The sequence below is a fragment of the Rhinopithecus roxellana genome, chromosome 3 (genome assembly GCF_007565055.1).
Source record: "Rhinopithecus roxellana isolate Shanxi Qingling chromosome 3, ASM756505v1, whole genome shotgun sequence".
Lineage (NCBI taxonomy): Eukaryota > Metazoa > Chordata > Mammalia > Primates > Cercopithecidae > Rhinopithecus > Rhinopithecus roxellana.
The window spans coordinates 92,742,097-92,756,768 of NC_044551.1; the positions used below are offsets into that span (position 1 = coordinate 92,742,097).

Below are 14,672 nucleotides of genomic sequence, written 5' to 3' on the forward strand. Positions count from 1 at the left end.
ATTTTGAAAACTGGTATCTCTAGTCAAGATGACTAGTGAAGAATTCCAATCTGTTAGTAAAGAAATAAGTCAATTTAATAAATACAAATTTTGGTTAAGGCAATGGCAACTATTGCATGTTTACTGTTTTTTGTTGTTGTTTCTTTGAATTTTAAAAATGTAAGTCAAGTTAGGGCAAAGACTGAATTTTAGCCAATGTGTTTATGCAATGCTCAAAATATTAATGTATAGGCAAGATAATTTCCTGGTGGGGGGGGAGCATTTAGATGTGCTTTTGTAGTAAGAACAAAGAAAGAAGGTCAAGCTCAAGTAAAAGTGACCCAGAGGAAGCATTCACTGAAGAGACTGGAAGAAGCACACTCATTCCACAATTCTCAAGCTATCTCAAGGACCAGTAATTTTCAATTAAAAAATTTCTTTAAAAAAGGCAACTTTCTGAACATGAAAAGGTTTTTTTGTTTGTTTTCACTGTGAATGTAATCAAATATTAGAGATGTCATCCTTGTGTGCAACTGGCATCTAGAAATGCCTTCTGGGAACTAAATACAACCCTGTGAAATGACAGACAGCGCATGGTATGAGACTCAGGCTGCCTCAGATCTTATTCAGAGGCCCCTGTGTGTTTCTTAGTAACAGTGATGCATGAATACACCATTGAGAAGGGGGAACTGACCACAGTGGAGGTCCAAAATGAAACTGCTCACACTGTTACCCTCTAAGCAAGAGTGGTGGTTGAGAGGTGCAGGCTCTGAGCCACTGCGTTCACAGACATGGAAGATTTGGGGATTTTTTATCCAATTTAGGAAAATAAAATTAATTCAGTTGTTTCTTGTTCTAAGTCAATAGGCACTAAGACAGAAAACTTTTTCTCTACATAGCTTTTTTTTTTTTTTTTTCTCTTTAAACATATTGTCTCACGGGTGAAGTGATCGGGACTTGATGATTTTCTTTTGGAACCAGAAAACATGCCATTTTTGGAATATTAAGCAATTTCTTTCTTTTGGTTATGGGGAGGGAGAAATCTGAAATTTATCTTTAGGGCACAGTTTGGAGGGGCCCTGTTGAGAAGCCTTTCAGTCTTGCAACTATAAGGCAAAGTTTTTGCTGAAGTCTTAGGTAGTAAGTTAATTACAGTGTAATTATTTCTTTACTAAGACAGTGTGTTTTCTTTTCTAATAGTATAGTATAAATCAAATATATTAGCAAATTATTTAGGAGACAGAATTTTATTTTTCTTGGATCTTGATTTAGATGACCTTACTGCAAATTATTATTGATTTTTGGTAGGGGATGAGTTTATGAAGACATTTGTGTACTAGAGGCTAGGAGCTGAGCCCAGCCTAGGAGAAGGGACATAGAGCTGCGATCTTGACTTTCATAAGAGAACATATGTTGTTATGAACTCATGTTTTTGCTGCTGTTTTTTTTTTTTTGCTTCCTGCTGGTAGATAGTGATGACAACAGCAGTCTTCTAAGTCACAAATTGAAGATGGCAGAACAGCTATCAGCACGGGTGAATTAATTTGTGGAGGAGAACTTCTGCCTTAACCTGCTCTTAACTGTGACATCAGGAGAAAATAACTTACCTCACTTGGGCATTTGTATATTTGGGTGTCTCTTTGTTACAGCAGTTAGCACTCTCCTAAATAATACTATGCTAGTGTACTAAAATAAACTTCCAATCATGGAATCCTAGCCCTAAGGCTTTAACAAGCAATGCTGGAAGTGTGCTTCCTCACCTCTGCCACATCATTGAAAAAATAACCTCATGGATGGCCCTGTGGCAGCACGTACTCCTATAGCTGCATCTGTAATGGATTTTGTAGATGCTTTGTTTACATGTTTACCATATTGTAAGGGAAGAGACCAAGTCATCTTCATCCATTTATCTCAATTGTCTTGTCTCTTTTGGTCCACAGTTGGAGATTTTAAAATGTTTAACTGATGAAAAAAGATGTCGGGTTGATTTACAGCATCAAGTCTGATGATTTCACAACAGCATTCTGCATGGAGGGGAACTATGCAAAAAGGATCAGAGCCACTGAAATTACTAATGGGGCCAAAAAATTCGAACCACTTCCACAAAACTACTGCTAGGGTTTAAAATGGTCACACAGCTGGGCACAGTGGCTCACGCCTGTAATCCTAACACTTTCAGAGGCTAAGGTGGGTGGATCATTTGAGGCCAGGAGTTGGAGACCAGCCTGGTCAATATGGTAAAACCCCATCTTTACCAAAAATACAAAAATCAGCTGGGCGTTGTTGTAGGCTCCTGTAATACCAGCTCCTCGGGAGGCTGAGGCAGGAGAATCCCTTGAATGAGGGAGGTGGAGGTTGCAGTGAGCCAAGATCCCACCACTGCACACAAGCCTGGGTGACAGAACAAACCTCTGTCTCTAAATAAAAATAAATAAATAAATAAATAAATAAATATAAATAAAATGGTTATATGCCCCTTTGGGAGTGTGTTCTAAAGTCAGAAAAATCCCTTCATTCTGGGGTCCCTGGTGTGGTGCTAGAACCTTTGACTCAGGACTTATAGAATACTTGTTTGTCTCCAGGACTGAAGAACAGAATATCGAGGTGGCATGTCTTGAGCTACCATAGCACTGATCATGCTATGTCAATTCATCTGTTTTCATGATAGAATTCCTCTGTGAAGTGACTGCTCAGGTGACAGGTTAGCCCACGTCTTAAACTGGGCTGAAAACGGGTTTCATGTACAGGTAGTTTTACTAATGCTCTCAGTGCAATTGGCAGACTAGGACTTCCCATTAGGGCAGGAGTCCCCAACCCCTGGAGTTCCTAACTCCTGTGAGGAACTGGGCCGCACGGTAGGAGGTGAGCGGTGGGTGAGCGAGGATTACCGCCTGAGCTCCGCTTCCTGTCAGATCTGCAGCAGCATTCGATTCTCATGGGAGCACAAACCCTATTGTGAACTGTGTATATGAAAGATCTAGGTTGCACGCTCCTTATGAGACTCTAATGCCTGATGATCTGAGGTGGAACAGTTTCATTCCAAAACTATTCCTCACCCCATCGGACCCACGGAAAAGTTGTTTTCCATGAAACTGGTTACTGGTGCCAAAATGTTAGGGACCACCGCTTTAGGGATTGTCTGTGTCTGCTAGACACCAAACTAATAATCAGCTTAATATAATTTAATATATGATTGAGCCCAATAGGTTCAGCTGGTTTTTTTTTTTTTTTTTTTTTTTTTTAATAGATAATGCCTCCCTGTCTTCTTGCTGGCATTGTTGCTGATGAGAAATCTGCCGTCTTCCTTATCTTGTATGGAGCATGTCTTTTCTTCCTCTGGATGCTTTGAAGATCTTTTTATTGCTGACTTTGAGCAGTTTGATTCTGATGCACCTTGGTTTTGTTTCTTCACATTCCTTGTGCTTGAGGTTGTTTAAGCTGCTTTGATCTGTGAATGTATGAGTTTCATTAGATTTGGGAAATTTTCAATCATTATTTTTTCAAATTTTTTTTTCTGTTTCTTTCTGTACTCAAACTACATCTGTATCAGGCCAGTCGACACCCACAGATGATCTGTACCTTTCTTTCTTTTCCTGTGTTTCATTCTGGATAGCTTCTATTGTCTTCACTGATTTTTTTCTTCTGCAATGTTTAATGTGCTGTTAATCACATCCTATGCATTTTTCCTTTCAGACACTGCATTTCAGACTCCAGAGGTTTTATTTGAGTCTTTTATACATTTCCCATGTGTAACTTTTTAAATGTTTTGAACACATGGAATACAGTTATAATAACTGCCTATTTGATAATTTTAACATCTGTCAGTTCTGAGTTAGTTTTGATTGATTGATTTTTCTCCTTTTTATGGATTGCATTTTCTATTTACTTGCAGAATAGTTTTCAGATGTATGCCAGACATTCTCAATTTTAATTTGTTAGGTGCTGAATGTTTTTGTATTCCTACGGATATCTTAAAGCTTTGTTCTAGGATGCAGTTAATTTACTTGGAAACGGTTGATCCTTTTGGGTCTAAGTTAAGATTTGATAGGAAAGACTACAGCACGGTTAGTCCAGGGCTAACGATTCCTCTGTATTGAGGCAAGACCCTACTGAGTATTCTCCCCAGTGGCCCATGGATTATGAGATTTTCCTCTCTGGCTCTTGGGAACATGCACAATATGCACCCCCATGTGAATGTCCAATTTCATTCTCCCTAACAACTTCAGGTGTTTCTTTCCCAGCCTTGGGTATTTGCCTCACACACATGTGCTGAGAGTTCTCTGTTGATGTTTAAGGGGAGTCCTCTGCACATCTCTAGGGTTCTATGTGTGAGTCTCTCCTCTTTGATACTCTGTCCTATGAACTCCGATCACTTTGATATCTCCAGATTCCCAGATCCATCTCCTCAACACAGTGAGTCGATTGAGATCTCCCAGGTCCCTCAATCTTCTTGCCATGGCTTGGAAACTCTCTCTCAAGGTGGTGAGCGGAGACAATCAGAGGACTCACCTTCTTTTGTTTCCTGTCTTTCAGAGATCATTGTCCTTTGTTGACTAATGTCTAGTGTCTTACTAAAAAACCCCAATGTTTCACATATGTCTTTTCTTTGTTGTTGTTTTTCCTTGAAGAAAGGTAAAGTTGAACCTTGTCATTCCATCTTGGCATCTTGCCTGGAAGCGGAAATCCCTCTGGTTCAGCTGCTTCTACAACTTTAAAGTTCTGTAATTTAGAACTTTAGAAATCAGATCATCCAATGATAGTACTAAAATTAATGCAAAACTATTAAACATGGGTTTTCTCCATTTATCAATTTGGATGCATATGACATTTGCAACATAGATGTGATCTTTGCTATCAGTACTGCTTCCCGGGTCTTATAGGGAAGAAATCACTGATTCCTGTGATTAGGACCAGTGACTTGGTTGTGACCATGCTCCTCCCGTCTCCTGCTCCATAGAGTGGGTCTGTCCTTGTCCTGCAACAGACTGGTCATTGCCTGTATCCGAGTGTTCCGTCTCCAGGACACTGCTGATTGGACAGAGTGCTCTGATCACCTCTGTGTTTATACTGGCCTAGTTTCTAATTGATTAGGCACGATGCTTCGCATTCCATTTTCATCAGTCTTTCAAAACTCTGTTTCTTTACATTTAAATCTAAAGCTTGGCATCACACCATTAACTAGAACAAAGACAAGTCACTTTGTCTTAGACGATAAACCATGATTCTTAAGTTGCATTTGATGGATTCCACTAATCTGCCCCGGTTCACTTTTACGTGATACACTACCTACTAAGTTACATTCAGGGTCTTTCTCAAGGCTGTTATCTCTCTCTCTAAGGACAAGTCTCCAGTTTCCCAGTTCTCCTACATTTTTATTCATTTGGGGCACATGGCCAGAGATTCTGTTCCCTTCTTCACTAAGTCCATGTTGCTATTACGTTAGCTCATTAAATATTAATAGATTAACATCCAAGTAACTCTTGTTCTGTCTTATTTTTAAAATAAATGGCAAATAACAGATGCTTTGAAAAGAGTCACACTTTAGGAGGAAAACTGAGTGTATACAGATTTTAAAATGTTTGACTTCATAGCAAGTACAGACATATATTTCTACAGTTCAAATCCTGGGTTTTCATAAAGCTCAAGTACAATAGAAATAATTCATAAATGGGAGTCAAAAGAACATTCGTTCACATTTTGGAAATCTTCAAAGCTCTATATCCAATTGTTTTAATATTCTGCAACAAACAAAATCATTGTACTATAAATGAGAAAAAGGTAACTGAAGCCCATGTCGGCAATGAAAAACATGTATCACTTTGCTTCTGCCATAATAACATTATGTTTTTCTGATGCTCATAAACCAAGTAATGAGTGTTTTAAAGTTTAAAAAGTGTTTAGGGCCATTATGAATATCTAGTTTGCTAGTCAATTTGTCACAGAAAAAGAGTGTGCATGATCTTCCTATAAAGAGAAATTATTGTTTTAGATGATGAGGTCTATAAAAAGCCGTCTCCGTGCAAAATTAAAGTATTTTACCTCTACATTTCTGTTTTTGTTGGGTCATAAAAAGTTAAGAACACTAAAGAAATACCACTAAATTTTAACAGTTGCTATAAAAATGCATTCTTTGAATTCTAGAGTTCAGATGGTAACACTATATGCTGTTGTGTATCCTAACTCAATCTTTTAATAATTCAAGATTTTTTTCTGAAATCATCTTTTTAAAAGTAAAGATTTATCTGTTTGGTTTCTGGACAAGTCATCCTTTGTCTTCTTGAAATTACGATAATTTATCATTGCTTGGCTTAATGACAATCTTCTCAAATCTTCCTTGAGAATTGTCCACTTGCTTGTCTCATGAAATACGGAAAATTAGTTAATTATGCAAAAGATGATGATGTGATTGATCCCCATGTGCGTATTTGTATTTTGATATGAAATTTCTTATGCATGTGTGTGTGTGTGTATATATATATATATATATATATATATTTATAACTACTCCCAAATATTCCTTAGCAGCCCCTTGTCATGCCTGAGAACTATCCCAGTATCTAGAATTATTAGGGAAGCAGTGCTTCTCATAAGCAAGACTGACATCCTAAGAGGCAAAATTCTACTTTAACCATTGGGATGGAAATCTTTCGCAAATGCTTTCTGTCTTCTAAAATTACTAGTAATAACAGTTTCTTGCTGAGAGAGGGCCAACTTCATGACTCTCAGAATAGATGGAACAGCCATGACGTTAAATGGTCTCTGACAGTTTTTCTTTCTTGCATTCTTTAACTCAGTTTTTCCAACTCCTCTGTCTTTTCTCTTTGCCACCACAGTATCTACTCTCCCCCCTTATGATGGTCTATGTGTCCCCTTACAAGAGTTCTTCCTTTTTTTTTTTTTTTTTTTTTTTGAGATAGAGTCTCACTCTGTCACCAAGCTGGAGTGCAGTGGCGTGATCTCAGCTCACTGCAATCTCCACCTCCCAGGTTCAAGCGATTCTCCTGCCTCAGCCTCCTGAGTAGCTGGGACTACAGGCACGTGCCACCATGCCCAGCTAATTTTTGTGTTTTTAATAGAGACAGGACCAGGTGTCTTGACCTCGTGATCCATCTACTTCGGCCTCCCAAACTGCTGAGATTACAGGTGTGAACCACCGCAACTGGCCAGTTCTTGCATTTTTCAACATGCTGATTGAAGTCCAATATGGACTGGGAAATCTTGGTCGTCATTGTTAACCTTTGTCTAAGACAGAACAGCTTCTTTTATGCTGACTTGGACTATTCTAGACTCTTCTGCCTTTTTCCTAGTAGTCTCTACTCTCTTAGCAGTACAGAAATTTAACAAAGAAATGCCCTCTGGATATGTGGGATAACTGTGCTGAACTAATGCAAATTAATTGTGCTAGAAACAGTAAGATGCTATTGCCAGAAAATTTTAAGAATTATCATGCTTCTTCCATAATTCCCATTATGTAAAGTAGAATAGAATCTTAAAATATAAAAGTAGTAAACTCTTTTTAAACTTGTCATTTTCTTACTCTACACACCTATCTAAGCAGTTCTTGCAGCTGATCTGGGTGCTCCTGAGACACAGAACTTGGAAACTTAGACAGCAATCTCAGCACAGTAGGAACTGCAGAACTAGCCCTTTGCTACTGAACTCTGCAACCTGCAAAACATTGTTCAGTCTGAACACTGAAAAGAAAATGGTTCTCTCATAACTTCTTTCTATCAGTTTTATATTGTATTGACAGTATATTGCCAGCTGAACCAAAGAATCAAAATATCATAAAATGTGACCATCTGAGGATGGCCTGGAACATAATATGTGCTACTAAATTCTTATTGACTAGTGTAGACATTAATAAATAGAAAACACTGCGATCCTCAAGGAAGACATGTAGACATAGATAGCAGTTGAGATAAATGCTCACATTTGAATTATTTCTCTCAGCCAAGCACAGGGGTAGGCCGTGGGCTAGAAAGAGATAAATGGGGCTTGGTCTGCCCATAAGGGGCGTACAGACCAAATTCTCTTCCAGAGGACAGTCTTAGCAGCTCAGAAGGAATCATTGTATGAAAGAAAGATTAGTGTCACTGATCCTTAAATTTGGTGTTGAGATGTGGTGCAGTTCTTTGTACTTTAACATGTCTTTTTATCTGTCTGCTTTTAGGATTTTTTTTTCTTTGTTACTAATTTTGAACAATATGATTAAAAGACACCTTGGTATTGTTTCTTCATGTTTTCTGTGCCGGGGGCTCCTTGAGCTGCTTAGATCTGTGAGTTCATAGTTTTCATTAGATTTGGAAAATTTTCAACCATTATTTTTAAAAATATTTTTTCTGTTCTCTTTCTCTTCTCATTTGAGGACTCCATTTACACACATATGAGGTCACCTGAAGCTCACTGATGCACTATACCTCTTTTCTTCTTTTTTCTTTGTGTTTCATTTTGGATCATTCCTACTGCTGTTTTCAAGTTCACTAATCTTTTATTCTGTACTCTTATAATCTGCTGTTAATCTCATTCCACATAGTTTTTGTTAAAGTATATTATATTATGTTATATTATATTATACTATATTATATTACATTTATTATACTTCAAGTTCTGGGATACATGTGCAGAACGTGCAGGTTTGTTACATAGGTATACACGTACCATGGTGGTTTGCTGCACCCATCAACCTTTATCTACATTAGGTACTTCTCCTAATGTTATGCCTCTCCTAGCCCCCGACCCCTGCCAGGCCCCAGTGTGTGATGTTCCCCTCCCTGTGTCCATGTGTTCTCATTGTTCAATTCCCACTTATGAATGAGAACATGTGGTATTTGGTTTTCTGTTCCTGTGTTAGTTTGCTGAGAATGATGGTTTCCAGCTCCATCCATGTTCCTGCAAAGGACATGAATTCATCCTTTTTTATGGATGCATAGTATTCCATGGTATATATGATGCATTATATTTTAATTCTAGAAGCTTGAGTTTGTTCTTTTATATATTTTTCCTATTTCTACTTTTTGAACATATGGAATATATAGAGTTTAAAGGTTGAAGTCTTATACTCAAAATCTTCTAGAGCCCAAAGATATTTCTCAACTTTTAAGTTGTTATGATTACATGATAATGACATAAGTATTTCTCAAGGAAAGTGATAACTGATAAAAAAAAAAAATAAGCAAAGGAAGAGAGAAAGAAGAGAGAGACGGGGGTGGGGGGGAGAGAGAGAGAGAGAGAGAGAAACAACATCTTAGGATGACACACTTGATTTGCCACCATCTAGATCTTTGTGTCTTAGCCAGGCTGATGCCTGAAGCCCAGAGCCCATTTCCCTGTACCTGTCTAGTTAGTGCTGCACGGCAGGGGAGCTGAGTAGGGTCCTTTAGCTCATGAGCATGTGAGTGCTCATGGGCACATACAGTGTCTTGGCCTATGACATCTCACTACCATCCTTGCATCCAGTGTTCTGATTGATGTGCATGATGTAGAGTGAGGCAGCCCTGATTTTCTCTGCAGATGACACATCTGAGACACAGTGATATGCTGTGGTTTGTCCAGGCTCACCATGCTCAGAAAAGGTAGCGCCTTGGTTTGAATTATGATTTGAATCAAAGCTTCCTAGATCACACTAAATTTAGAGAGACATAAGATGTAAGGCCTTGTTCCAGGAAGTGATTTCCATCAGTATCTCTTTTCTGCTCCTTTAAGACTATGCTCCGGATGTCTACCTGGCACAACTCTGCTTTTGAAGCTTTTCTCTACCAATCTCTGGTTGCAAGCAAGAGATGTGTACAACTCTAGGGCTGCCTATGGACAGGGTGTAGAAAAGGGCTAATTATGTCCATTCCTAAGACTCTTTGGAGAAGAAGTGGGTCTGGCCATGGGGCAGTGGCCAACTCTGTAGGAAGAATTGTCAGGGCCTGGGGCCCATGAGCTGGGATGGCACTTGAGAAAGAAGGAAGTTCTGTAGCTTGGACTGCAGCAATGGAAACAAAGGATGACAGAGAGAGAATGACAAGAAGGCAGACATCCAAAGGAATAAGCAAAGGGAAGGGTGTAGTTACATAATGTTGAGACCAGAGTGTGGTGTGTGTGTGTGACATCTACAGCTTTGAGCTTCTGAACGTTATCGGTATCCGTATGTATACGTTCACATGGTTTGGATGAAAATAAATGGCAAGGAAAGGAGTGATTGATGAATATGCCACACCCCAGGATTTAGTATGAAATGAATGGAACATGCATGGCAGACGTGCAAACTTTCTTTCTTGGTATTCTCCCCACCCACCCTCATTCTTCTAAGAGGTCACACTTTTTTTATGCAACAAAGCAAGTTAGCGCACTGGTGACCAGACTCAGGAATTGCTTACTATGCTGAATCTCTTTTTGCCCAAAATGAGTGTTATGAAAATCAATCAGGAACAGCGTCAGTTTATAAGGACTCAGAGAAAAAGGCCATTCTAATCTCCTCTCCAATAATCTATTTAACACTTTTGCCAAAGTCAACCAACAGTACTATTCTTCTCTGTAAGCCCATGCTTTAAAAACATAAGGGGTTCTTTTCTTCTCTTTTGGGACTGGGACCTGGTACATTCTAAGTGTTCACATGGGGTTTGACACAGTTGTTTGAGTATTAACTCCCTTACCCGTTAATGATAGTGCTTTGAAAAAATGTTAACCTGTCACAATCTCCACTGAAAACAAAGTAGCTCAGCTACACGAATAGAATGAAAAACATTTCACAGCATTTTCAGTGACTATAATCACATCTAGTCCTCTCTGTTTATAGTGATCTTTAAGGACCCCTGAGCCTTTCAGACAAATTTTTAAAAGGAATACATTTCCAAGTAAAACAGTTCAATATAAATGTTTTTTTCTCTAACATCCTAGAAATCTTTATTAGAATTGCATTTCTCAAAACTGGACTTGTATTGATATCTGAGGAGCTGCTCATAACTCCAGATTTCTTTTTATTGTAATGAACTGGCCATACCTTCCAGCTCCCTGCAGCCAAGTTCTGCAGGGCGCCTGCCGCCCCTTCCAGCGTGTCTGGATTTGAGCACTCAGAGAGCAGTGTGAGGTAGGGTTTGACTATTGATGGGTGCCACAGCATCTGGATCCCTTTTGGTGGTTCGGCACAGTCTGGAAGAGGTCCTACTCCATCCCACTGGTGGAAGAAAAACAAGAGAGCAAACATCTTTAATATCTTTATGCTTCCCAACATTGCCTTCCTCAACCATTACAGGTGAAAACACAAGCAGAGCATTAGCACATTTGCTGAACATAGACTGCATGGAGGCTACTGCATCAGCAGTCCAGGGATCACTAAAAGGGGAAGCCATTCCTGCCCAGCGAGAGCTTGGGATCGAGGGTGGAGGGCGGGTTGGCGTATGCACACAAGAGAATGTAACTGGCAGAGGAAGTGGATAAGCTCTTCAAGAATGATTCTAACATGTTGCTGTAGGAAGGAAGGGGAAGAGATGAATTAATTTTAATTTTGATTGAGCAGGTTGGAAGAAGGATAAAGATCAAAGTAGCATATTTTATAGTAAGCATACTACAGGGGTTGCATTAACAGTTACCAACAATCAAATGCCCTCACTGCTTGTGCATAATCGTTAATGTGATAAACTCCTATATAATTTGTTACATACATACAAATTGGGTTCTATTGTTGCATCTAACAAATGACAAAATCAATAAAAGAGAGAAAACTGCTATGGTTTATTAGACACATTGACATGAGCTATAGGCAAATCTAGATCTTAGAGCAATCATGATAGTTTAGTTTGCTTTGATTTGAATCTAATGAATAACAGGATAATGTGTAATACAAAATTAATTACCCATAATTTAGAAATTATGGCTTACATGCACAAAGGAATACCAGTCAACCATTAAGAATGATACTTATGAAGACTATGTGGCAACTTGGACAAATTATAACAATAAAAGTTAAATGATCAAAGCAGGATGCAAAGTAGTATGGGATTTGCACATTATTCCAAGTAAAATGCATCATAAAACACCTGTAATTATCATAAAAATTTATTAATACAATGTCTTTTTCTCTACATTTCAAACTTCCTGTTCTATCACTCTTACAATTTAAAACATACTAAAAATTAAAATAATGATTCTGATTTGTGATTACACAAAGGCTTTGTCTTTTGTGAAAATAAAGAGTATAATAAAGTTAGAAATGAAAGATGCTATGCTTTTAGAAAAAAATACACATATTCAGTTCTGAGAAAAATCACAGTAAAATAAAACAATTTCTTTATAATTTTAGCGTGAGAAAATGAAGATATTTAGTTCATTAGTGTTTATGAATGATTACTTAAAAATACACTGTAAATGACACATGCTAAACATACTTGCAGATATTTTATGTACATACATATACCTGCATGTATATATATGTGTGTGTATAAATATGAAAAACAAAACCATATTTCTGAATGTAAGTTCCTTAATTCTGAAAGTTTTACTGCAAGAAAATACATGCTTACTTTGTATCCTTGCAACATAAAAATAGAAAAGTGGATAGAGATGGCTGTTGATACAAAGAGTTTCAAAAACTTCATTATTTATTTCCCGAAACAAGCTAAACTGCATGTCTTCTTTTCCTCAATAATGATACAGCTTAGTTTAAATCAAGGGTCAAGCTCAGAGATGAACGACATCCCATTAAAGGTCATTTTCAATGAACATGTCACTCAATTTTAACTTTGTAACAAGGACACTCAGTGTGGGAAGCTTCCTGTCCTTTTAACCAAAGCCACTTCCTAACTATTCAAAGATGACTTTGCACCTGTGAACAGCCTATCAATAAAACCAATACATCTCCTTTAAATTAAAAAAAGAAGGAAGTGAAGTAGCCTCGCCACATTGCTCCTAGTTCATTATTTGATCCTGGCTTGCTGCACTGAATAGAAAGTGGGCACTAGAAAAAGACAGCAGTCATTCTGTAGGTTTGCCAGTTTCAATGACAAAGCAGTAGCAATATTGGCCTCTCAAAGGAGACCAGCTTGGGGTAGTGAATCTATCTGCTAGAGTAACAAGAAATGGCAAATTATTTCTTTCATTTCATTTTATATCTTGCTATCTCCTTAAAAATTTAAAGCAATAGTTTCATATAAAAATTTGATAAAATTCAGAAAAATAAAAATGTGACACTTCCGACTCAACACGGATAGATTTTCCTCTCATGTAAGAGCTAACCTAACAGCAAGAGGTACAGAGAAGTAATATTTGCATGCTCATTACAAAAAGAGGAAAAAGTAGCCATGTTATGTTTTGCTGGGTTTCATCTTGTTCTGCTTTTCTAACTCCTGTGCAATAAAGCGGGATAAATGCTTAAGTCAGTAGAAAATTTTCTTCAGGCTCTGACGTGTCATCTATGTATGTCTTAAATACCTTTTATTACAATCCTTTCTTAATAGCTACAGAGAGAATCTGAAGGAAATAAAAGGACAACTGATGTGAACACAGATAATCTTTGATGGCAACTGGAGATGGAGTTCAAAGGGGATTCTTGGCTATTTTAGCACGTTGATATTGAAGAAAAAGGACTATCTCAAAGCCAGTAAATGTATCTGCCAGACCTTTATCTGGGTACTTTATTCAAACTTTTATTAAGTTAACAGGGAGAAAAACAGCATAAGTTAATAGGGGGAAAAGCCCATTAAAATAGATTTCTGTCAGCTGTAAAATGACTGGAAGTATTCTGTAACACTTCGGTTAACATGCTTGACACTATTTTGTCTAGCTCATCAACATTGACAAGGCAGCAGGGCAATGGTAAAGTTATGATCAGACTGATGCAGGTGAGACAATTCTGCACATGCAAACTTTTGAGGCTAGAATGTGAAGATTCATGAAAAATCATGGGATATACAACTCTTTCACCAAAGTAGAAATACTTTATTTACAAATTTAAATATAAGGTGCTTCTATCCTAAAATATCTACAAAAACGGGACATTATCTGAAGGCAAGCAAATGGCTTTAATCTGTAACATAATTGAAGCAGTGACCACACAGTGATTTAGCCCTGAAGAACACAAGACTAAACTTACAAATCTTGTGCAAACTGTGTTTGTTTTGGACAATATCTTGAGAACCTACCACCAAAAACTCTTTAAGAGCTTGAAATAAGCAAAGAATACATAAAGAAGCAAAATGTCATCAAGTCGGGAGAGAGAACTTTCCATATAATAAAGAAAGAGCACACGAAGACAAAGTATTTCCAGGACAGTAGTGGTGGCAATGCCAGAAAAAGATTTTTTTTATTATGTTATCTGTATGATGACCACATATAAGTGTGTGTGTGTGTCTTCATTCCTCAGGATGCAGTTTAAAAGTTAAGCAGAATAGAGAAAGTGAAAGAAATAGCATGCGGAGAGAGGCATTTGTGGTTTTAAACAAGTTTTTTTTTGCTGGGTTTCATCTTGTTCCAGCTTGGGGGAAATTTTCAATGAAAATATCCCTTCCTCCTCAGAATTTTACTGCTTATGTTTAAGAGTTACATAAGTGTTCCACAATTCTGTGTAACAAGTTAATTTTCATCTGTTATATTTTAACAAATAAATTTTGCAAAAGTTCTAGTATCCCTTGAGTCTTACAGATATTACTTAAATGTTCAAATTACACTTTGTGCAAGTCATTCACATGTTGTTGAATAGGAAAATAGAC

General features: G+C 37.7%; 1 protein-coding gene across 7 annotated transcripts in view; it reads right to left on the reverse strand.

Moving 5' to 3' along the window:
• The window catches only part of CTNND2 (catenin delta 2), a 943,187-nt gene that overhangs the window by 115,531 nt on the left and 812,984 nt on the right, over positions 1–14,672 (reverse strand). For all 7 annotated transcript variants that reach the window (XM_010356592.2, XM_030927650.1, XM_010356588.2 and 4 more), the window contains one exon: positions 10,970–11,143. In XM_010356592.2, the coding sequence (XP_010354894.1) occupies positions 10,970–11,143 (174 nt within the window). The remainder of the gene's footprint in view (positions 1–10,969; positions 11,144–14,672) is intronic.